This window comes from Nicotiana tabacum, chromosome 24, assembly GCF_000715075.1.
Source record: "Nicotiana tabacum cultivar K326 chromosome 24, ASM71507v2, whole genome shotgun sequence".
In the NCBI taxonomy this organism is placed as follows: Eukaryota; Viridiplantae; Streptophyta; class Magnoliopsida; order Solanales; family Solanaceae; genus Nicotiana; species Nicotiana tabacum.
This window is the reverse complement of record NC_134103.1, coordinates 76,719,010-76,743,739: the sequence shown is the minus strand read 5'-3', so window position 1 is coordinate 76,743,739 and position 24,730 is coordinate 76,719,010. Positions and strand designations below refer to the sequence as shown.

The 24,730-nt window shown below is 38.2% G+C and overlaps 1 protein-coding gene and 1 pseudogene across 1 annotated transcript; both read left to right on the top strand.

Annotated features, from left to right (window-relative positions):
* The first annotated feature begins 9,172 nt into the window (after positions 1–9,172).
* On the top strand, positions 9,173–20,948 carry LOC142178235 (vacuolar iron transporter homolog 3-like; annotated as a pseudogene).
* A 1,759-nt stretch (positions 20,949–22,707) lies between these two features.
* Positions 22,708–23,680, top strand: LOC142178234 (uncharacterized). The gene is made up of 2 exons (XM_075247559.1): positions 22,708–23,057; positions 23,170–23,680. The coding sequence occupies exons 1-2, from the start codon at positions 22,708–22,710 to the stop codon at positions 23,678–23,680; spliced, it is 861 nt and encodes a 286-aa protein (XP_075103660.1).
* Positions 23,681–24,730: the final 1,050 nt, after the last annotated feature.

Sequence of the window (24,730 nt, the reverse complement as noted above, 5' to 3'; positions counted from 1 at the left end):
TATTACTTTGTAACAACCATGATTTAATTCTTGTAACAGTTGTGTTTAATTCTTGTAACGGTTGTAGTTAATTTTGTAACGGCCCCATTTTAATTTCTGTAATAGCTACAAATTAATTCCTTCATCTGTAACTGTTCAACAACTTTGCAAAGGCAGTCTTATTTATGAATAATGGGACATAGAAAACACCTTCAGCTCTCTTCTTCTTCTTCAATCGATTTCTAGGCAATTATTTTTTGCAAATTCTAAACTTTCAATCACGAGTGCACGTGTTTGAAGGTGTTGTGGAACCTTGAGAGCGACCGGTCTTAACAATTTGCACCCAGTCAGACAGAAATCGCTTTCAAGGCAGTGACTTGCCATGACATAGTATTTTTGATAAGTTGTTCTTGCTTCCTTCTTGTTCTTCGTCAATATTATCTACTCATTTTTCTTACAATTTAAAAGAGATTCTTTATATATAATATTGACTAATGGCTACCACTTTGAACAAAACACTTTGTGATATGTCAAAGCTTGAGCCTTTAGATGGAAACAATTATAAGCGCTGGTCCCAGAAACTTTTAATTTTCTTTGAACAATTTGTAGTTGATTACGTGTTGTTCACCAAACCTCCTGCTAATGTTGTTGCTGATAGTTCTAATATTGCTACTATTGTTGTTGCTGATGATGCTGCTAAGAAGAAATTTGAAAAGGATAATAAAACTGTTCGAGGGCATATGCTTAACCATATGACTAACCCTCTCTTTGATCTGTTTATAAATTATAAATATGCTAAAGTCATATGGGACAATTTGGAGAAGAAATATGGTGCAGATGACGTGGGAAAAAAGAAGTATATGGTTGGAAAGTGTATCATGTTTCAGATGGTTGATGATAAGCCAATCATGGAGCAGGTTCACGAGTATGAGAACTTGACTGCTGATGTTTTGAACGAAGGCATGGAGATGTGTGAGATTCTTCAGGCTAATGTTCTACTTGAAAAGTTTCCACCTTTCTGGAGTGATTACAGGAATCAACTGAAACACAAGAAGAAAAACTTAACTCTTCAAGAACTGATCAGTCACATGAGGACTGAGGAAGAAAACCTTCTCAAAGACGAGGAGTTTGAACGGCTTAAGGATAAGATGAAATCTCTCTCTCTCTCTCTCTCTCTCTCTCTCTCTCTCTCTCTTAATTCTTCTAAAGCTAACCTTGTGGAATCTTCTAGTACTTTTGTGAAAGACGGGTTTAAAGGAAAATAGAAGAAAGGACATGTGAAGAAGCATAATTACTTCAATAAGCCAGAGGGCCATATTCAAAAGTCGAAAGAACCTTGCTATGTCTGCGGCACAATTGGTCACAAGTTTTTTTAGTGCAACCAGAGACAAGGAGAAATCTTAAAGCAAGGAGGAAAAGCTCCAGTCCAAGCTAACCTTACTGAGGGTGGTGATGTCATTGTTGTTGTGGTCATTGAGGTGAACATGGTGGCTAACAAGACTGACTGTATACTAGACACAGGCGCTTCAAGGCACCTTTGCGCCAACAAGGAGTTGTTTCACGATTTTGAGGAATTTGCTGATGGCGAGTGTGTCTACATGGGTAACTCCACTAGAGCTGGAGTTATGGGTAAAGGAAAAATTCTATTTAAGTTAACTTCTGGAAAAACCTTAGCCTTGAACAATGTTCTGTATGTACCCTCCCTTTGTAGAAACTTAGTTTCTGGTGCGCTTCTCAACAAAGTAGGTCTTAAACTTATTTTTGAATCTGATAAAGTTGTTATTTCTCGTGGGAAAGACTTTGTTGGGAAGGGTTACCTTAGTGGGGGTTTAATTGTACTGAACATCACTCAAGAGATTAATAATAATACTAGTACTTTCAATTCTGCTTATATTTATGAGTCTATTGATTTGTGGCATTGTAGACTAGGTCATGTTAATATTGCTTCTATTAAAAGACTTGAAAATGGAATTAATTTTTACAGTTAATGTTGATAATTTTTCTAAGTGTCCTGTTTGTGTAAAAGCAAAACATACCAAAAAGCCTTTTAAGAATGTAACTAGTAGAAAGACAGAATTACTTGAACTAGTGCATTCAGACTTAGCAGATTTCAAGAACACTGTTAGTAAGGGTGGAAAAAAATACTACATCACCTTTGTAGATGACTTTTCTAGATACACTAAGTTATAACTTCTTAAGTCAAAAGATGATGCTGAAAGCATGTTTTTGAAATACAAGGTAGAAGTAGAAAATCAATTAGACAGAAAAATCAAGAGACTTAGGTCTGACAGGGGTGGTGAATATAGTACTAATACTCTAGAAGCCTTTTGTGAGAAAAATGGTATTATATATGAGGTTAGTGCTCCCTATACTCCCCAACAAAATGGTGTAGCCGAACGAAAAAATAGAACCCTTAAGGAAATAATGAATTCTATGCTTTTGAGTTCGGGTTTATCTGATAATATGTGGGGGGAAGCTATTTTATCTGCATTCTATGTTCTTAATAAAGTCCCTCATAAGAAGCTAAATAAAACCCCGTATGAGTTATGGTAATAGTTTGCCCCTAACTTGAAAATTCTTAAAGTGTGGGGATGTTTGGCTAAGGTTGGTCTACCTGATTTTAAACAAGTAACTGTTGGACCCAAGAATTTTGATGCTATTTTTATTGGTTATGCTCAAAATAGTGTTGCGTATAGATTTATGTCTTTGAATGATAGTTTTGTTTGTGAATCTAGAGATGCAGAAATTTTTGAATATGTTTTTTCATTGAAAAATAATTTGCCTAGTGATGTGCATAATAATGCTTCTACACCTATGTCTGTTAATTCTCATATTTTGCCTTTTTCTAGTGTTACTGCTAATGAGCATGAAAATGAACTTAGAAGGAGTAATAGACGTAGAATTGAAGCTAGCTTTGGTCCTGACTTTATCACTACTTTCTTGACTAAAAATATTAATTTTGATGTTTTGAGTGACGAATTAGTATCAATCTATTTAATAGAAGAAGACCCGAAGACATATAATGAAGCAATGAGGTCAATAGATGCTAGTTTTTGGAAAGAGGCCATTAAAAGTGAATTATATTCTATAGTTTCTAATCACACTTAGGACTTGTCTGATTTGCCTAAAGGTTGTAAACCCATAAGTAGCAAGTGGATATTTAAGAAGAAACTAAGACCTGATGGTACAATTGAGATATAAGGCTAGACTTATTATTAGGGGTTTTAACCAAAAGAAAGGCATTGATGACTTTGACAATTATTCTCCTGTGACTAAGATAGCGACAATTAGAACTCTTGTTACTTTAGCCGCTATTCATAATTTAGTGATACATTAAATGGATATTAAAACAGCTTTCCTAAATGTTGATTTAGAGGAAGAGATCTATATGTCTCAACCTGAGGTATTTGTGATCCAAGGACAGGAGAATAAAGTATGCAAATTGAGAAAGTCTTTGTATGAGTGTATGGTCTAAAGCAGGCACCTAAGCAATGATATGAAAAGTTTAACAACACATCAGTGGGTAAAGATTTTGTTGTTAATGCATCTGATATTTGTGTTTATTCCAAGATGTTAGGATCAGATTGTGTGATTATATGTCTGTATGTGGATGACATGTTAATCTTTGGCCTTAATGTGAATGTTATTAATGAGACTAAGAACTTTTTGTCTTCTAAATTAGAAATGAAAGATCTTGGAGAAGCAGATGTGATTTTAGGAATTAAAATCAAAAGAACTTCTAATGGTTTTTCGTTATCTCAGTCTCATTATATTAAGAAAATATTGAAAAGGTTTAATTGTTTTGATGTAGCACCTATGAGAACTCCTTATGATCCTAGCATACACTTGAGAAAGAATAAGGAATCTAGTATTTATCAAACTGAATATGCTAAGATAATTGGTTGTGTAATGTTTCTCATGAATTATACAAGACTTGATATTGCTTATATTGTTAGTAGATTGAGTAGATATACTCACAACCCCAGTAGTGAACACTGTAATGCTCTTCATCATTTGCTAAAGTATTTGAGAGGTACTATGGATTGGTGTTTGCATTTTAATAAATTTCTTGTTGTTTTAGAAGGATTTTGTAATGCAAACTGGGTTACTGACAATGATGAAGTTAGCTCCACTAGTGGCTATATGTCACGATCCCAATTTCCCTCCATAGGATATCGTGATGGCACCTAGTCTCTAAGACTAGGTAAGCCTAACAGCTTGCAGAATAAATGAATAATAAACTAAACTCCAATCTCAACACTGTATATATAAATATAAAATTGCAAATCCATAATTACAACACTCAAAACCCGGTAGAAACAAGTCACAAGATTCTAAGAGCAAATACTAAGTGTCTCTATACATCAGAGTCTAAAGAAAAATAAGGAAAACAACATAGTAAGGATAGGGAGGGAGGGGGGGCTCCGAGGTCTGCGGACGCTGGTAGATATACCTTGAAGTCTCCACGTGCGGTCCAATTCACTGGTATCTGATCTAGTGGGAAGAACATTGGTTTTTATTAACTTATAATCTGTAATCTCAATAAACAACTTAGTAGTATCAGATACTCTCAAACTGGTAATTTAGAAATCATAGGTCTAAAGTGACGCCCTGCATCTGAAATTGCTTGCATATTTGTATGAGGTCATATAGAAACCATGTCTATAGAGCTTAATGACTTCAATCTTCTTCAATTCTGAAACTGCCTAATGCCTAAGGTAGAAATCTGTTTGCTAATTGCGGTGGCTAACGTGAGCCTTTAACTGTCCTTAAGTGCAGTCCTATTTGTTTTGAATTGTCGCTTAGATTTATCATTTTTGAGCAACCTAAGTAAAGTCTAGAACCATCCAAATAGAGGTCCAAAACCTCTTGGACCATAGGCATGGGACGGGTAGTGCACGCATAGGGTACGACCTATAATCAACTAGTACGCTTTAGGCAATAACTTAAAGATAGTAATCGGGTAGCAGAAAATGATAGTATGTGCGAGTAGTGAAGAGATCAGGTCAGGGCCAAAGTAAATATGCAGTACATGGGGAGCTCCCGAGGTACCGCCTCATAGTCCCAAAAGTAAATATGCAGTACAGGGGATCTCCCGAGTAAATGTCTCGTAGTCCAAAAGTAAATATGCAGTACAAGGGGATCTCCCGAGGAACCGCCTCGTAGTCTCAAAGTAAATATGCAGCATGTAATCGAAGGAAACACGAATTTTCAGCAAGGATCTTACAGTGAAAGATTTAATTCAAATCAAGGAAAGCAGGAAATTCAGCTAAACATATTGCACAAATTTGCAAGAAAGAGTTAAGGCACGTAGAAATCCGATACTAGGCTAAACATGATGTCTACATATGCTAAGGCAACTCAGTAAATGATTTTTTTTTAAAAAGAGACAATTCAGTTAAGGAATTCAAAAGATGACAAATCAGCAAGAACCGAATTTTGCATAATCAGCCCGTGTACACACTCCTCATCTCGTGTACACGGCGTCACATATCACAAATGGTTACAACAGTTCCAAAACCTAAGGGGATTCCCCCCCCCCACACATATAAGGTTAGACAAGTCACTTACCTCAAATCTCGCTCAATCAATCGATAAGGAGGCCTTTCCCTCGATTTTCCGACTCTGAATGGCCCAAATCTAGCCAAAAGTAATTACATATCATGAATACAATTACGAGAAACTACTTTAAATAATAAATCTATGACTTTAGCAAAGAATCAAAAATTCAACCCAAAAAGTCAACCGGATCCATGTCACGGAATCGGGAAAAATCACAAAATACGAACACTCACTCGACCACGAGTTCACCCATACTAAAATTATCAAAATTCGACACAAAATTGCCACTCAATTCCTCAAATCAACTCACCAAATCCCTAACCTCCAACTCCCAATTTTTACCTTAAATACACACTAACTAGGTGAAAAAATAAATGGAAAAGCAAGATTATTGATAAAAAATAAGCACAAGAGACTTACCTCAAGAAATCCCTCGAAAATTCTCTTAAAAATCGCCCTAGACCGAGTTTGCAAAGTCCAAAATAACAAAAATCACGAAGCCCTGCGGACTAGTCTCAAACTCCCGCGTCCGCTTCTGCGACCCTCCAAGCGCAGGTACGAGTCCGCACCTGCGAAAAACCCTCCGCATCTGCGCTCCACAGCCCCCAATTCGAACCTTCGCATCTGCAAAACCTGGCCCGCACCTGTGAGCTCGCACCTGCGATCAAAGCTCCATAGGTGCGGTTACACCAGCAGAGTCTTGCTTCAGCCATGCACCAAGTCCTTTTTTCGATCCGTTAGCCATCCGGAATCCACTCGAGGCCCCTGGGACCTCAACCAAACATACCAACAAGTACTAAAACATCATACGAACTTAGTCGAGCCTTTAAATCATATCAAACAATGCTAAAAATACAATTCACGCATCGTTTCAAGACTAATGAACTTTAAAACTTTAAACTTCTACATCTGATGCCGAAACCTATCAAATCAAGTCCGATTGACCTCAAATTTTGCACACAAGTCATAATTGACATTATGGACCTATTCTAACTTCTGAAATTAGAATCCGACCCCGATTTCAAAAAGTCCACTCCCGGTCAAACCTTCCAAAAATTTATCAAATTTTCAACTTTCGTCAATTGATGCTAAAATGACCTACGGACCTCTAATTAAATATCCGAACACGCTCCTAAGACCAAAATCACCCTACAGAGATATTGGAACTGTTGAAACTCTATTTCAGAGTCATCTTCACACAGTTCGAACTACGGTCGATTCTTACGACTTAAACTTCTATTTTAAGGACTATATGTCACATTTCACTCCGAAACCAAAAAAAAAAATCCTCCCGATAAGTCACAAAATCCAAAAATGAAATAGAGGGAGCAATAAATAGGGGTTCAGGGCTAATACTCTCAAAATGATCGACTGGGTCGTTACACTATGTGTTTACTTTGGGTGCAGGTGCTATATCATGGAAGTCTTCAAAATAGACTTGTATAGCACGATCTACTATGGAGTCTGAATTCATTGCTCTTGAGTTGGCAAGCCAAGAAGCTGAGTGGTTGAGAAACTTATTGGCAGACGTGCCTTTATGGGGAAGACAAGCTTCACCAGTTTCTCTACATTGTGACTCACAGGCGGCAATTGGAATTGCCAAAAATAGTGTGTACAATAGAAAAAGAAGACATATTTACATTAGGCATGATGCGGTAAAACAGTTGTTGAAATATGGTGTTCTTTCATGGAATATATAAGATTCGAAAGAAATTTGACAGATCCTTTAACCAAGGGTTTGGCAAGGAGAGTTATCCTTGAAACGTCGAGGGGATGGGGCTAAAGCCCATGGATTGAGAAAGTATGGTGGATACCCGTTTGTGATCAAACGAAGCCATATGAGACCTCAATATGCACTGTATTTCCTATCCCTATGGCGTATGGTAGTATTTTATAAGGTTGAGCTTATTTTGCTCGTAATGATTTCATAGCCTTAAGGTGGTCTATGTGTAGATAGACTTGATGGAATCACCTACGTGAGTGTAAAGGTGCGGTCGCCTTTTATGAAAAACCTGGGATGTCTTTCTAGAGCACTCATGAGACCCAAGGTATGTGCATGACCATGAAAGCACTTTGTTAATATCGCGGAGTTTGCATAAAATTAAGAAAAAAGTATGTGATGTGGGGGTCTCAACTAATGTTCATTCAGTTCAAGAGTACTTCACTTCGTGGATGTTAGTTGTCGCCTCATTTCACTATGTGTCAATTCAAATCAAAAGATATTGACACTTAAGTACATGTTCCTTCTTTTGCCCAGAATTGTTCTTATTCTACTTTTGTCTTTTTATTAGTAGGGGATTTTTGGTATTATTATACTTGATAATGCAAAGCTAAAGATTTCTTTGTGGTCCCTTTTTCTTCTTTACTTCTTTGTCTTTTGTGAAGACAAAGTATCCCTCATTGGTTGTGGAAAGTTTTTTTCTTCTCCTTATATTGAATTGTTCTTTGTTGGGGTTGTAAAGAGCTAGTAAAAGGGAGTGACCTCGCGCACATGAGAAATTGATCCAAAAGGCAAAACGGGTCGATTTGTCCCCCCTGCGCGCGAGATATATGTGAGGCCTAATCCAAATCTAGTTTTACTAAAATTATTTTTTATTTTTTGAGCTACCAGAAAAGTGTACAAATACATGCTTACCAAAATTCATTCTCTTTGAATTGGCTTTTGTAACATCCAATTTATTACTTTGTAACAACCATGATTTAAATCTTGTAATAACTGTGTTTAATTCTTGTAACAGCTGAGTTAATTTTGTAACAGCTCCACTTTAATTTCTGTAACAGCTATAGATTAATTCCTTCATCTGTAACTGTCCAACAACTTTGCTTACAAAAGGCAGCCTTATTTGTGAATAATGGGACACAAAAAACACCTCCAGCTCTCTTATTCTTCTTCAACCGATTTCTGGGCAATTGTTATGTGTAAATTCCAAACTTCCAACCACGAGTGCACGTGTTTGGAGGTGTTGTGGAACCTTGGGGAGAGACCGGTCTTAACGATTTGTACCCAGTCGGACCGATATCGCTTTCAAGGCAATGGCTTGTCACGACACAATATTTTTGATAAGTTGTTCTTGTTTTCTTCTTGTTCTTAGTCAATATTATCTATTCATTTTTCTTACAGAATAAAGTCACTATCAAAAACAAGTATCCGTTGCCAAGGATTAATGACTTATTTGATCAGTTTCAGGGTGCCAAAGTGTTTTCGATGATTGATTTGAGGTCTGGCTACCATCAGTTGAAGATTAGGGCATCGGATGTCCCTAAGACAACTTTTCGGACTGAATATGGGCATTATGAGTTCCTAGTAAACAATGTATAATTTTAAGTATTTATTTACTGTTTAAGCAAATATGGAAGAGAACATCTATTTTACTATTTAAGAGAAACGGGGGTGGCAAATGCAAGATTTTAGCAAGAAGACAATCAATGAATAAAGCAACAACTGCCACTAAGCCTTGTGCTCTCCACACTACACAAATTTTTTATGGCATCACTTCTAGCCATTTTGTTTACTTTTTACTCATCCTACTCTATAAATAACATGGACAGAGTTTATTAAACACACATCTTGCAAGGGAAAAAAGGACTTCTCCTTTAGCTAACAATTTCTCACAAGTTAATAACTTTTTTCATGGCTGCTCAAAACAAAGTCTAAATTACCATCCCAAAGACCATGATGATCAAAACCAAGCCCCTTAAAATGATCTTGACTACTCCAAAGAGCACAGTTGCTTCGAGCTAATTTTAGGAGCAAATAATGGATTAGTCTCAATTGTATCCTTGATGATGAGTGTTGGCGCTGTCCAAGAAAACGTTAAAACTATGATTATTACTGGCTTTGCAGGGTTATTTGCAGGTATTTATAGCATGGCAATAGGAGAATTTGTCTCTGTGTACAGTGTACTCTCAAGTCTCAACTAGACATAAAGCTAGATCAAATGAAGAAAAACAAAACAGGAGGACGGAAACAAGAACATCAACAAGAAAAAGAAGGTAACAAGGAACAACTGCCAAATCCATTTCAAGCAGTCGAAGTCTCGAGTATTGAATTTTCATTGGGTGCCATTTTTTCAATTAATTCTTGTTGTTGCATTTGTAGCAATTCATAAGGTGACGCTTGCTGTTAATGTGGTTGCAGTGAGCTTCGCATTTGGAGGAATTGATGCTTTCTTGGGCAGACCTTGTGATGACCCAAAATATCATCTTTAAATTTAATAAGTAATACTGTATTCTAAAATCACAAAAAATATCACTTATCATTTTTCGACTTACGTGCGCACTCCGTACAATTTTTCGAAAAGTTTTTATGTAAAAAATAGATTAAAATGGAAAATAGAGCTTTAAAACTCAACTAAGTTGACTTTGGTCAACATTTTGAGCAAACGGACCCGGATAAGTATTTTAAAAATTCTGGTAGGTCCGTATCGTGATTTGGGACTTGGGCGTATGCCCTGAATCGAATTCCGAGATCCCTAGCCCGAGTTATGGAATTTTGATGAAAAATTAAAAGCTTGAAAGCTTAATGATTTCTAAGAAATTACTGATGTTGGATTTATTGACCTCGGGTCCGTATTTTGGTTTTGGAGCTCGGTATAGGTCCACTATAATATTTATGACTTGTCTGCTAAATTTGATGAGAATCGGAGTTGATTTGACGTGATTCGGACGTCCGGTTGTAAAAATATAAGGTTTAAAGTTTTCTTGAAAACTTCCTTTGATTTGGTGTCCGATTCGTAGTTCTAGGTGCTATTTTGGCGATTCGATCACGTGAACAAGTTCGTATGATATTTTAAAACTTGTGTGCATGTTTGGTTTGGAGCCCCGAGGGCTCGGGTGAGTTTGGGATAGGCTACGGGATGATTTCGGACTTAGGAAATCTGGTTTTCTGCAGACTTCAGGCTTCTGGTGTGTTCTTCTTCGCGTTCGCGAAGGTACTCTCACGAATGCGAAGAGAAAATTGGGCTGGCACGTTTTATGCTTCGCGTTCGCGAAGGCTTGAGGTTCAAAGTTTCGCCTTCACGATAGAAGCCTCGCGTTCGCGGAGGGAAAGAGACTGGCCAGGAAAATTAGCCTTCGCGTTCGCGAAGAGTAAAATTCGATAGCACATAATTGTGCTTCGCGAATGCGAGGCACTGACCGCGTTCGCGAAGGGTAAAAATCCCAAAAACAGAACTTAAGTTCTGGAAATGGGTTTTCGACCCATTTTCAACTCTTTTCCATTTTTGAGCTCGGGTAAGGCGATTTTTGGGCGATTTTTACGGGAATATATTGGGGTAAGTGTTCCTTATCCTATATTGATTATATTTCATGATTTCATACTCATTTATATCATGAATCCGTGAATTTATGGAAGAAAAATTAGATTTTTATAAAATCTTCCAAAAATAAAAATTTAAGATTTGAAGGTCCATTTGATATCGGAATTGGACAAATTTGGTATGGTTGAACTCGTATCGGAACAGGTGTTCGAATTTCGTAAGTTTTTTCGGGATTTGAGACGTGGGTTCCACTACCGAATATTTTAATGAATTTCGGATTTTTATCCGGAAAATTTGTAAATTCATATGGAATTAATTCCTATGATTAGTATTGAATATATTGAATTATTTGTGAATATATTTGAAGTTTCGGAGGCAAATTTAAAAGAAAAAGCTATGGTTGAATAATTGATTTGGAATTTACAAAGCGAGGTAAGTGTCGTGGTTAACCTTGACTTGAGGGAATAGAACCCTTAATTTATTTGTTATGTGAATTGCATGTGAACGACGTATAGGCGAGGTGACGAGTGTCTATACGTCATCAAATTAATTGTTTGCCTGCCTACTTGAAAAATCATAAATTATTTTTAATCATAATTATTTCTCTCTTATTCTTTGTCAAATATTAATTCTTGAATTCCTGCATTAATTGTTACATGCTATTTGAATTATATGATTTAATTTTTATTTGACATTTAGCATATTAAATATTAAACTGCCTATTTTCTCCCTGATTTCTATAATAATTTGATATTTGTCATTGTTTATTTCATAATTAAATCATAATTGTTGTATACTTGTTGTCTTATAATTTTATATTAATTATTGCATGTATTGGGGAAATGTCTTCTATAAGAATTGATTGAAATGGATACATTGGAGGATCGGGCTGCACGCCGCAACAGACTTATTAAAAATTAATATTGGAGGATCGGGTTGCACGCCGCAACAGACTTATTAAAAGTCAATATTGGAGGATCGGGTTGCATGTCTATATATATATATATATATATATATATACTTGATTGAAATAAATATATAACAGACTTGATTAAAATGAATATATTGGAGGAGCATGTTGCACGCTGCAACAGAACCGAATGTGAATAGGTTGTGAAAGTGCGTTGCACGCTGCAACAGAATTGAATGTGAACATATGGTAAGAGCGGGTTGCACGCTGCAACAGAATTGATGGAAATGATAATTGGTTATCACTGCTGAGTTCTCTTCAATTATTATAAATGTATTACCTGATTTATTTCTATTATGGATGTTGTTGCTAATATTGCGTACAGGTTAATGTAAGTGAACCGCCTTAGCCTCGTCACTACTTCGTCGAGGTTAGGCTCAGCACTTACCAGTACATGAGGTCGGTTTTACTGATACTACACTCTGCACGTCTTGTGCAGATTTTGGAGTTGGTCCCAGCGGCGTACCATAGACTTGCTCAGATTTCAGCTACGAGAGGAGACTTGAGGTATAACTGCATGGCATCCGCAGTTCTGAAGTCCCCGTCTATTTTACTTTAGCTATGTGTTTATTCCCAGACAACTTTATTTTATTCAGACCTTATTTGTATTTATTCTAGAAGCTCGTACACTTGTAACACCAATTCTGGGATGGTATTTAGACACCGTTATTTTTATGGATTATTCACTATATTTCAAACTTTGCTTCCGCTTTTATTTCCTTGATTATTAATAATTTAAAAATTATTTAAAAATTAGGTAATATTATTCTAACGTTGGCTTGCCTAGCAAGTGAAATGTTAGGCGCCATCACAGTCCGAAGGAGGGAATTTCAGGTCGTGATAGTTGGTATCAGAGCACTAGGTTACATAGGTCTCACGAGTCACGAGCAAGCTTAGTCGAGTTTGAAGGATCGATACAGAGACGTCTGTACTTATCTCTCAGAGGCTATGAAGTTTAGGAACAATATCACTTCTTTCTTATTCTGTCATGCGATTTTATTCTATCATCGATGATTGAACCATTTTACTCTTATTCTCTCACAGATGGTGAGAACACGTAATACCTCTACCGATGAACAGGACCAGAACCCCCGGTGGTAACTATGGCCAGGGGTAGAGGTCGAGGCCGAGGTCATGCTACAGGCCGAGGTTGAGGCCGAGGTAGAGCTCAGTCCAGAGCTCGAGCAGCTGCACCTGTTGAAGAACCTCAGGTAGACCTTTAGGAGGAGGTCCCAATCTAGAATGGTACATTTCTAGTGGCACCAGCCATCTCACAGGCTGGGGGAGGAGAACAAACTCCCACTACTCCCGCTCCGGAGCAGATGGCTCCCCAGAATCAGGCCCCACCAGTCCCGCCAGTTGGGGTAGTTCAGCCAGTTGTTGCGGCACAGACCGGTAATAGGCCCGCCATGTCTTTTGAGGCCTTATTGAGACTGGATAAGTTTACTAATCTCTTTCCAGTTCACTTCAGTGGTACACCTTCTGAGGACCCACAGGATTATCTTGAACGCTTCCACAAGGTGCTGCGGAACATGGGTATAGTTGAGACCAATGGGGTTGATTTTGCTGTATTTCAGATAAAGGGTTCTGCCAAGAGGTGGTGGAGAGATTATACATTGACTAGACCAATTGGATCGCCTGCACTTACCTAGGAGCAGTTCTCTCAGCTATTCCTGGAGAAGTTCCTTCCTATCACACTGAGAGAGGAATTCCGCAAGCAATTTGAGCGTCTACAGCAAGGCAGTATGACTGTTACTCAGTATGAGTCCCGTTTTGTGGATTTAGCCCATCATGCTCTCCTTTTACTACCTACTGAGGGAGAGAGAGTGAGGAGGTTTATTGAGGGACTCACTCACCCTATCAGGCTTCAGATGGCCAAGGAGACCGAAAGTGAAATTTCTTTTCAGGCGGTTGCTAATGTCGCGAGGAGAATCTAGATGGTTCTTGCACAAAAGAGAGGGAAGAGGTCTGATAAGAGGCCTCATTAGTTCAGTGGTTTCAGTGGTGCCTCGTCTGGAGGTAGGGGTCATCCTCCCAGACCGTTTCATTCAGCACTTCATGTATCTCTCGGTACTTCAGGGAGTCACGGTCCTATTATGCATTACTCTAGGCAGCCAACATTTAGTGCACATTCAGCTCCTATCAGTACACCACCACTCTAGAGTTACTACAGTGGTTATCCGGCCCATCTGGGTCAGCTTCAGCTTCAGCAGCCACGGCATCAGGATGGGTGTTATGAGTGTGGGAACATTGGTCACATCAGGAGGTATTGCCCTAGATTGGCGAGTAACAGATCTCGGGAAGATTCTCGTGCCATCATACCGGCACTGGTTGCTTCACGGCCTGCTCAGCCAGCTAGAGGTAGGGGTCAGGCAGCTAGAGGTGGAGGTCAGACCATTAGAGGTGGAGGTCAGACCGTTAGAGGTGGAGGCCAGCCAATTAGAGGTCGTCCCAGAGATGCAGTTCAGAGTGGTGGGGCCCAGCCTCAATTTTATGCTTTTCCAGCTAGGCCTGAGGCCGAGTCATCTGATGTTGTGGTTATAGGTATTATTCCAGTTTGCCATAGAGATGCTTCAGTTCTATTTGATCCAGGATCTACTTATTCTTATGTGTCCTCCTATTTTGCTTCATATTTGGTTGTGCCTTGTGATTCTCTAAGTGCTTCTGTGTGTGTATCTACACCGGTAGGAGACTCTGTTGTAGTAAATCATGTCTACCGTTCGTGTGTGGTTACTATTGGTAATCTTGAAACTAGTGTGGATCTTCTACTTCTTGATATGGTAGATTTTGATGTCATCTTGGGTATGGATTGGCTGTCTCCTTATCATGCTATATTAGACTGTCATGCCAAGACAGTGACCCTAGCTATGCCGAGGTTACCTCGGTTAGAGTGGAAAAGAACTCCTGGCCATTCTGCCAGCAGGGTTATTTCTTATATGAAAGCTCGGCATATGGTAGAGAAAGGGTGCCTAGCCTACTTGGCTTATATTCGCGATCCCAGTGCATATGTCCCTTCTATGGAGTCAGTACCAGTTGTTCGTGAATTTCCAGAAGTATTTCCTGCAGATTTGCCGGGGATGCCACCCGACATAGATATTGACTTCTGTATTGATTTGGCTCCGGGCACTCAGCCCATTTCTATTCCACCATACCGTATGGCCCCGCTAGAGTTGAAAGAATTGAAAGAGCAGTTACAAGACTTGCTTAATCAGGGATTCATTAGACCCAGTGTCTCGCCCTGGGGTGCACTAGTATTATTTGTAAAGAAGAAAGATGGCTCGATGCGGATGTGTATAGACTATCGGCAGTTGAACAAGGCCACTATCAAAAACAAATATCCGCTGCCAAGAATTGATGACTTATTTGATCAGCTTCAGGGTGCCAAGGTATTTTCGAAAATTGATTTGAGATCTGGTTACCATCAGTTGAAGATTAGGGCATCTGATGTCCCTAAGTCAGCTTTTCGGACTCGGTATGGGCATTACGAGTTCCTAGTGATGTCATTTGGGTTGTCAGGTGCTCAAGCCTTATTTGGATTCTTTTGTGGTTGTATTCATTGATGATATCTTGATTTACTCCAGCAGTCGAGAGGAGCATGAGCAGCATCTTCGAAGTGTGCTTCACACCTTGAAGAATAATCAGTTATATGACAAATTTTCAAAATGCGAGTTTTGGTTAGACTCAGTTGCCTTTTTGGGGCATGTTGTATCGGCAGAAGGCATAAAAGTGGATCCTAAGAAGATTGAGGCTGTTCAGAATTGGCCTAGACCTACTTCAGTTACAGAGATCCGGAGTTTCCTGGGTTTGGCATGTTATTATCGTCGGTTCGTGGAAGGGTTTTCATCTATAGCAAGCACATTGACCAGACTAACCTAGAAGGGTGTTCCATTCAGATGGTCAGACGAGTGTGAGTTGAGCTTTCAGAAGCTCAAGACCGCTTTGACTACGGCGCCAGTATTGGTATTACCTACAGGTTCAGGATCGTATACGATATATTGTGACGCATCTCACATTGGGCTTGGTACAGTATTAATGCAAAATGGCAAGGTAATTGCATATGCGTCACGACAGTTGAAAGTTCACGAGAAGAATTATCCTGTTCATGACTTAGAATTAGCAGTCATTGTTCATGCGCTGAAGATTTGGAGGCATTACCTCTACGGTGTCTTGTGTGAGGTATTTACTGATCATCGCAGCCTTCAGTATCTGTTCCAACAAAAAGATCTTAAGTTGAGGCAGAGAAGATGGTTGGAGTTGTTGAAAGACTACGATATCACCATTTTTTATCACCCCAGAAAGGCCAATGTGGTGGCCGATGCTTTGAGTAGAAAGGTTGTGAGTATGGGCAGTCTTGCGTATATTCCAGTTGGTGAGAGGCCATTAGCTGCAGATGTTCAGACTTTGGCTAACCAGTTCGTGAGGTTAGATGTTTCAGAACCCAGTCGGGTTCTAGCTTGCACAGCCGCTCGGTCTTCTTTATATGAGCACATCAGATAGAGGCAGTATGATGATCCTCATTTACTTGTCCTTAAGGACATGGTACGGCACGATGATGCCAAACAGGTTGCTGTAGGGGAAGATGGAGTTCTGCGAATGCAGGGCCGTATTTGTTTGCCTAATGTGGATAGGCTTCGTGAATTAATTCTTGAAGAGGCACACAGTTCCAGGTATTCTATTCATCCAGGTACCGCTAAAATGTATCAAGATTTGCGGCAACATTATTGGTGGAGGAGAATGAAAAAGGATATAGTTGCACATGTAGCTCGGTGTCTGAATTATCAGCAAGTTAAGTACGAGCATCAGAGACCTGGTGGTTTGCTTTAGAAGTTAGAAATTCCTGAGTGGAAGTGGGAGCGTATCACTATGGATTTTGTTGTTGGGCTCCCACGGACTCAGAGAAAATTTGACGCGGTTTGGGTCATTGTGGACAGGTTGACCAAGTCAGCCCATTTCATTCCAGTGGCAGTTACCTATTCTTCAGAGAGGTTAGCTGAAATTTACATTCGTGAGATTGTCCGCCTTCACGGTGTGCCCGTATCTATTATTTCAGATCGAGGTACACAATTTACCTCACATTTCTGGAGGGCTGTACAGCGTGAGTTAGGCACGCGAGTGGAATTGAGTGTAGCATTTCATCCACAGACAGACGGATAGTCAGAGCGCACTATTCAGACATTGGAAGATATGCTTCACGCTTGTGTTATAGACTTTGGAGGTTCTTGGGATCATTTCTTACCACTTGCGGAGTTTGCTTATAATAATAGCTACCAGTCGAGCATTCAGATGGCTCCATATGAGGCATTATACGGAAGGTGATGCCGATCGCCAGTTGGTTGGTTTGAACCAGGAGAGGCTCGGTTGTTGGGTACCGATTTGGTACAGGATGCCTTGGATAAGGTCAAGATTATTCAGGATCGACTTCGCACAGCTCAGTCTAGGCAAAAGAGTTATTCCAACCGTAAAGTTTGTGATATTGCATTCATGGTTGGAGAACGAATATTGCTCCGGGTTTCACCTATGAAAGGTGTAATGATGTTCGGAAAGAAGGGCAAGTTGAGCCCTAGGTATATCGGACCCTTTGAAATTCTTGAAAGGGGGGGAGGGGGGTGAAGTAGCCTACATGCTTGCATTACCACCTAGTTTATCAGCGGTTCATCCGGTGTTCCATGTGTCTATGCTGCGGAAATATCATGGTGATCCGTCCCATGTGTTAGATTTCAGCTCAGTCCAATTGGACAAAGATTTGACTTACAAGGAAGAGCCGGTGGCTATTATAGCCCGGCATGTCCGACAGTTGAGGTCTAAGAGTTATCCTTCAGTTCAGGTGCAATGGAGAGGTCAGTCGGTAGAGTCATCTACCTGGGAGTCCGAGTCGGACATGTGGAGTAAATATCCACACCTTTTCTCCAGCTCAGGTACTTTTTCTAACTTCGTTCGAGGACGAACGTTTGTTTTAGAGGTGGAGAATGTGATGACCCGAAATGTCATCTTTAAATTTAATAAGTAATTTTGTGTTCTAAGACCTCGAAAAGCATCATTTATCATTTCTCGACTTATGTGCACAGCCCGTACAATTTTTCGGAAAGTTTTTATGTGAAAAATGGATTAAAATGAGAAATAGAGCTTTAAAACTCAACTAAGTTGACTTTGGTCAACATTTTGAGCAAACGGACCCGGATCAGTGTTTTGAAAATTCTGGTAGGTCCGTATCGTGATTTGGGATTTGGGCGTATGCCCGGAATCAAATTCCGAGGTCCCTAGCCCGAGTTATGGAATTTTGATGAAAAATTAAAAGCTTGAAAGCTTAATAATTTCTAAGAAATTACTGATGTTGGATTTATTGACCTTGGGTCCGTAATTTAGTTCCGAAACCCGTTATAGGTCCACTATAATATTTATGACTTGTCTGCCGAATTTGGTGAGAATCGGAGTTGATTTGACGTGATTCGGACGTCCGGTTGTAAAAATATAAGTTTTAAAGTTTTCTTGAAAACTTCCTTTGATTTGGTGTCCGATTCGTAGTTGTAGGTGTTATTTTGGCGATTCAATTGCGCGAGCAAGTCCGTATGATATTTTAGAACTTGTGTGCATATTTGGTTTGGAGCCCCGAGGGATCGGGTGAGTTTCGGATAGGCTACGGGATGATTTCGGACTTAGGAAATCTGGTTTTCTGTAGACTTGAGGCTTCTGGTGTGTTCTTCTTCGCGTTCGCAAAGGTACTCTCGCGAATGCGAAGAGCAAATTGGATTGGCACATTTTGTGCTTTGCGTTCGCGACATAGTGACCGCGTTCGCGAAGGCTTGAGGTTCAAAGCTTCGCCTCCGCGATAGAAGCCTCGTGTTCGCGAAGGGAAAGAGACTGGCCAGGAAAATTAGCCTTCGCGTTCGCGAAGGCCAAGCCAGGCATGCATCGCGTTCGCGAATTAGCCCTCGCGTTTGTGAAGAATAAAATTCGACAGCACATAATTGTGCTCCGCGAACGCGAGGCACTGACCGCGTTCGCGAAGGGTAAAAATCCCAGAAACAGAACTTAAGTTCTGGAAATGGGGTTTCGACCCATTTTCAACTCTTTTCCATTTTTGAGCTCGGGTAAGGCGATTTTTGAGCGATTTTCACGGAAAAATATTGGGGTAAGTGTTTCTTATCCTATATTGATTATATTTCATGATTTTATACTCATTTATATCATGAATCCGTGAATTTATGAAAGAAAAATTAGATTTTTATAAAATCTTCCAAAAACAAAAATTTAAGATTTGAAGGTCCATTTGATATCGGAATTGGACAAATTTGGTATGGTTGAACTCGTATTGGAACAGGTGTTCGGATTTCGCAAGTTTTTCTTGGATTTGAGATGTGGGACCCACTACCTAATATTTTAATGAATTTTAGATTTTTATCCGGAAAATTTGTAAATTCATATGGAATTAATTTCTATGATTAGTATTGAATATATTGAATTATTTGTGAATAGATTTGAAACTTTCGGAGGCAAATTTAAAAGAAAAAGCTGTGGTTGAATAATTGATTTGGAATATGCAAAGCGAGATAAGTATCGTGGTTAACCTTGACTTGAGGGAATAGAATCCTTAATTTATTTGTTATGTGAATTGCATGTGAACGACGTATAGACGAGGTGACGAGTGTCTATACGTCATCAAATTAATTGTTTGCCTGCCTACTTGAAAAAATATAAATTATTTTTAATCATAAATTAATTATTATAATAATTATTTCTCTCTTATTCTTTGTCAAATATTAATTCTTGAATTCCTGCTTTAATTGTTACATGCTATTTGAATTATGTGATTTAATTTTTATTTGACATTTAGCATATTAAATATTAAACTGCCTATTTTTTCCCTGATTTCTATAATAATTTGATATTTGTCATTGTTTGTTTCATAATTAAATCATAATTATTGTATACTTGTTGTCTTATAATTTTATATTAATTATTGTATTTATTGGGGAAATTTCTTCTATAAGAATTGATTGAAATGGATATTTTGGAGGATCGGGTTGCACGGCGCAACAGACTTATTAAAAGTTAATATTGGAGGATCGGGTTGCACGCCGCAACAGACTTATGAAAAGTTAATATTAGAGGATCGGGTTGCACGCCACAACAGACTTATGAAAAGTTAATATTGGAGGATCGGGTTGCATGCCGCAACAGACTTATTAAAAAGTCTATATATATACTTGATTGAAATAAATATATAACAGACTTGATTAAAATGAATATATTGGAGGAGCGGGTTGCACGCCGCAACAGAACCGAATGTGAATAGGTTGTGAGAGCGGGTTGCACGCTGCAACAGAATTGAATGTGAATATATGGTAAGAGAGGGTTGCACGCTGCAACAGAATTAATGGAAATGATAATTGGGTATGACTGCTGAGTTCTCTTCAATTATTATAAATGAATTACCTGATTTATTTCTATTATTGTTGTTGTTGCTAATATTGCGTACAGGTTAATGTAAATGAACCGCCTTAGCCTCGTCGCTATTTCGTCGAGGTTAGGCTCAGCACTTACTAGTACATGAGGTCGGTTGTACTGATACTACACTTTGCACTTCTTGTACAGATTTTAGAGTTGGTCCCAGCGGCATACCATAGACTTGCTCAAATTTCAGCTACCAGAGGAGACTTGAGGTATAACTACATGGCGTCCGCAGTTCTGAAGTCCCCGTCTATTTTACTTTAGCTATGTGTTTATTCCCAGATAACTTTATTTTATTTAGGCCTTATTTGTATTTATTCTAGAAGTTCGTGCACTTGTGACACTAATTCTGGGATGGTATTTAGACACCGTTGTTTTTATGGATTATTCACTATATTTCAAACTTTGCTTCAGCTTTTGTTTCCTTGATTATTAATAATTTAAAAATTATTTAAAAATTGGGTAATATTATTCTAACGTTGGCTTTCCTAGCAAGTAAAATGTTAGGTGCCATCACGATACGAAGGAGGGAATTTCAGGTCGTGACAGACCAATTGTGAGGTCTTGGGTCTTGTGCCAGAGTTTTAATTGGTGGTTGGATGGCTATGGCCATTACTTTTGGGCTTACCAAACTATTGCCTCTACTAGCCAGAAAATGTGATCGGAATTTTATGCTCCTGTCTAGCTCTTATCGTGATTTAGTTTCATATGCTTATTGTACTGCATTGTGATTAAATACCCTTTGTCCAATAATACCGTGAGGCATGCTTTGAACTTATATTGATCTTCCTATTGAAATGATTAGCTCTAGTATACTGCCTTAGATCGTACTTATCTATTATTTGCTTGGCATCATCTATAATCGTAATCTAACATTTCGATGAAACTAAATAAATCAACTAAGCTTCAATCTCAAACAAAATCGAGGTCAGCAATGTGAATTTTTCTTGTAACTATATCTCAGTGCTATTCATGCCAAAGTTCCAACAAATTTAATTTATTAATAAGAGGATTCATCCAGAGGCTGATGGAGCTAGCTCATTATTAACAATTTCAACAAAGTTGCATATTTCAAAAGTGCAATAAATTTAATGGTAAAAACATTATAATTATTTATAAAAATTTACTAAAATTATAACAAATAGTTGATATGAACCCATAATTGTAAATATATAATGGGATCAATACTAAAAACTTTAAAGGTTAAACCTATAGAATTTAAATCCTGAATCCGCATCTAATTGTTAAGCTAACCATTCATTTAACTAGAAAATACTCATTCTTTATATTAACCTAGGACTGACTATGCTCTTCTAAATTAGGTGGAATTAACATTCCATCAAAGCATAATTCGACAAGAGTATGATACTAAATCATTATAGAAAGAGAGGCAGGAACAACAAAGCTTGATATTTTATCTTTTAATATAAATCAACTATGATACAAAATAAACACGCTTTAGTATTTAAGCATATCAAATCTACTAAGATATTTCATAAGTTTAGAATTACATTTGTACAAAAGTACTACAGTCCTAAAGACAGTCACAATAATCTTTTGACTAGATGTTATGTGTGACAAGCTGGATAATAGCTAGTATCCAATCAAGATTTGTTTGCTAAGGAAATTATGAAAGGTCCCAATCCCTCATATTGCGATGTCTTAATTTTGCAACCTTCTTATGCCCATAATCATAATTGGACTCTAATTACGTACTTATTTTTTCTGTCATTGTGATGAGAATACTGTTTATCACAAGGTTATTGAAGGACTTAAAACACAATGCTAAAAGATTTTTCTGTTGTATTTAGTGAGTTTTAAACAATGTGAAAATTCAAAACTCTTTCACATTTTTAAAAGGCCACCACATATCTCAGTCATCCAAGCTTGGGATGGTCTAAAAATCTATGGGACATAGGACACATATATGTTTGATAGAAGAAAGAGTGCAGAACATTCTGAAGATGGTGCTTGTTACCCGTTATGGATTAAATAATTTGGAGTTCGAAATTAAAGTATGGTTCTTTTGGACTCAAATGACATAAATAGATAAAAAATTAACTGTGTACCATTTTATATATAGCGTGGTTATTCACTGCGTTATACCTTAACGACATGTTTGTCCATCAAGGTATATGATGAGAGCATAACAAGCTGGCGTGTAGCAGTTAGTTAGTTAGCTAGCTAATGAGTTAGTTATTTATGTTAAAAGTTAGCTTAGTCAGTTAGAGGAGTAGTTAGCTGATATGTGTATATATATGAGGTACACCTCATTATTGTAGCAAGTGGAAGAAATGAGAATCTCTTAGATTTCTCTCCAAGTTTTCTTCAGTTCTTCTTCTCTCTATTATTATATCAATTTCACTCTCGGTCATTGGTGAATTTTGACATGGTATAAGAGCATATCGCTCGAATCCAAATCGCTCAATTGTGTGTTTGATTAGTTCGAGTTCAATTGCTCAGTTCTGTATCTGCAGGTGAAGCTCAACAATGGCAAAAATTGATAATGAAGTTTCTGAGAAGCTAAGTCATAATCATCCTCTGTTCCTAAATTCAAATGATAATTCTGAATCAATTCTGATCTCACTACAACTACGAGGTCCGGAGAATTACTCGGTGTGGAGTCGCGCAATGAGAATCGCCATTTTAGGGCAAAATAAGCTAGGGTTTATAGACACTACTTGCAAGCGAGGAAATTATGGTCCAAATCTAGTGGATCTATGGGAGAGATGTAATGTAATAGTGCTATCATGGATAATGAACTGTGTATCACCTGAATTACTCAATGGAATTATTTACTCCTCAAATGTGAGTGCTGTGTGGAATGATCTAAAAGAGAGGTTCGACAAGGTTGATCTCTCTAGAATTTTTCAGATTCATAAGGACATTGCTACAATCAATCAAGGTACTAGCTCAATTTCTTCCTATTTCTCAAAATTGCATCTATTATAGGCTGAATTTGATAGTCGCTCCAGTCCCTGGGCGTGACTGTGAGAAATTGCGTGAATTTGTTGTGTTCATGGAAATATTGAAGCTTCTGCAGTTCCTTATGGGGCTAAATGAGTCATATGAGCAAGCTAGAAGTCAGTTGCTCATGATGATACCATCTCCCTCTGTTAACAAGGCTTACTCTATAATAATGGAAAGGGAAAGCCAGAGGGAAATTACACATACAAGTGTGCCTATAGAGAATCTTGATGTTACTGCATTTGTATCTGCTAGAGGTGGATTCCATCAGAAACCTAGGAAAATTTTTAACATCATATGTGACTACTGCAACTACAAAGGACACACCAGAGAGAATTGTTTTAAACTGAATGGTTATCTTGCTGATTTCAAGCATAAGAAGAAGGGAAGCACATTTCCTACAACTAATTTTGCAGGAAATACTGGTGGTGCTAGAACTAATACTGGATTACTGATGCATACTACTGGTAGTCAGGACCTTTTTTTCAGCAGCTAATTTTGCAGGTAACAATAGTGGAGGATACCATGGTGATAGTGGCAAAACTCAAGTGATAGCACCACTCCTTTCAGCACCCTACTTTACTCCAGAACAGTACCGACAAATTATACAGATGTGTGGTAAAGGGAATGAAGAAATAGGCTCTGCTCAACCAGCAGCAGCAGGTATATTTTCATTCCTATCCAAAATAATTGATGATAAGTGGATAATTGATACTTGAGCTACTAATCACATGGTAGCAAACTCTAGTTTGTTGAATAAATTGGACAATGAGTCTAGTCTAAAAGGTGGAAAAGTGCATCTACCAACTGGTAATGTGGTGTCAATTTCAAACACAGGGACATCTAGTATATTCAGTGATCAGGAATTACAAAATGTGCTGCACATTCCTGACTTCAAGTTTAACTTTTTGTCTATGTCAAAGTTGACAAAGGAACTAAAATATTGTGTGTCAATTTTTCCTGACTTTTACCTCTTCCAGGATCTCTTCAGTGGGTAGATGAGGGGGATTGGTAGAGAAGACTGTGGGCTATACTACCTGAAGCCAACTCCTACACAAATTCAACTACCAGCACAATTACAACTACAAAAGTCTAACAAAGAAGTTTGCTATTCTGTGTCTGCTAATATGCCATTATTTGTATGGCATAATAGACTAGGTCATGCTCCTTTAGATATACTCAGAAAAATAGAGTCCTTGAAATAGTTTAAACTAGATAAAAACCATCACTGTACTGTATGTCCACTTGCAAAACAGTCAAAACTCTCATTTCCTATCAACACTACTAGTTCAAATAAACCTTTCCAGCTAGTACATGGTGATGTTTGGGGATCCTTATAGAGTACCCATACATGATGGTAAGAGATACTTTCTAACACTAGTGGATAATTTCTCCAAGTATACTTGGATATTCTTATTGAATAATAAAGCTGATACTTTTATTATTGTGAAGCAGTTTCTGACTTTAGTAAAGAATATGTTCTATTCTAATGTTCAGACCTTGAGAACAGACAATGGTTGTGAATTTTTTAACTCTTAGTTTGATG

What these genes read in the sequence shown, in the direction of transcription:
- LOC142178234 (XM_075247559.1), top strand. Translation starts at nt 22,708, where the DNA reads ATGGCAAAAATTGATAATGAAGTTTCTGAGAAGCTAAGTCATAATCAT. An exon ending in TGGAATGATCTAAAAGAGAG is followed by an intron (nt 23,058 to 23,169) that starts GTTCGACAAGGT and finishes CATCTATTATAG; the next exon opens with GCTGAATTTGATAGTCGCTC.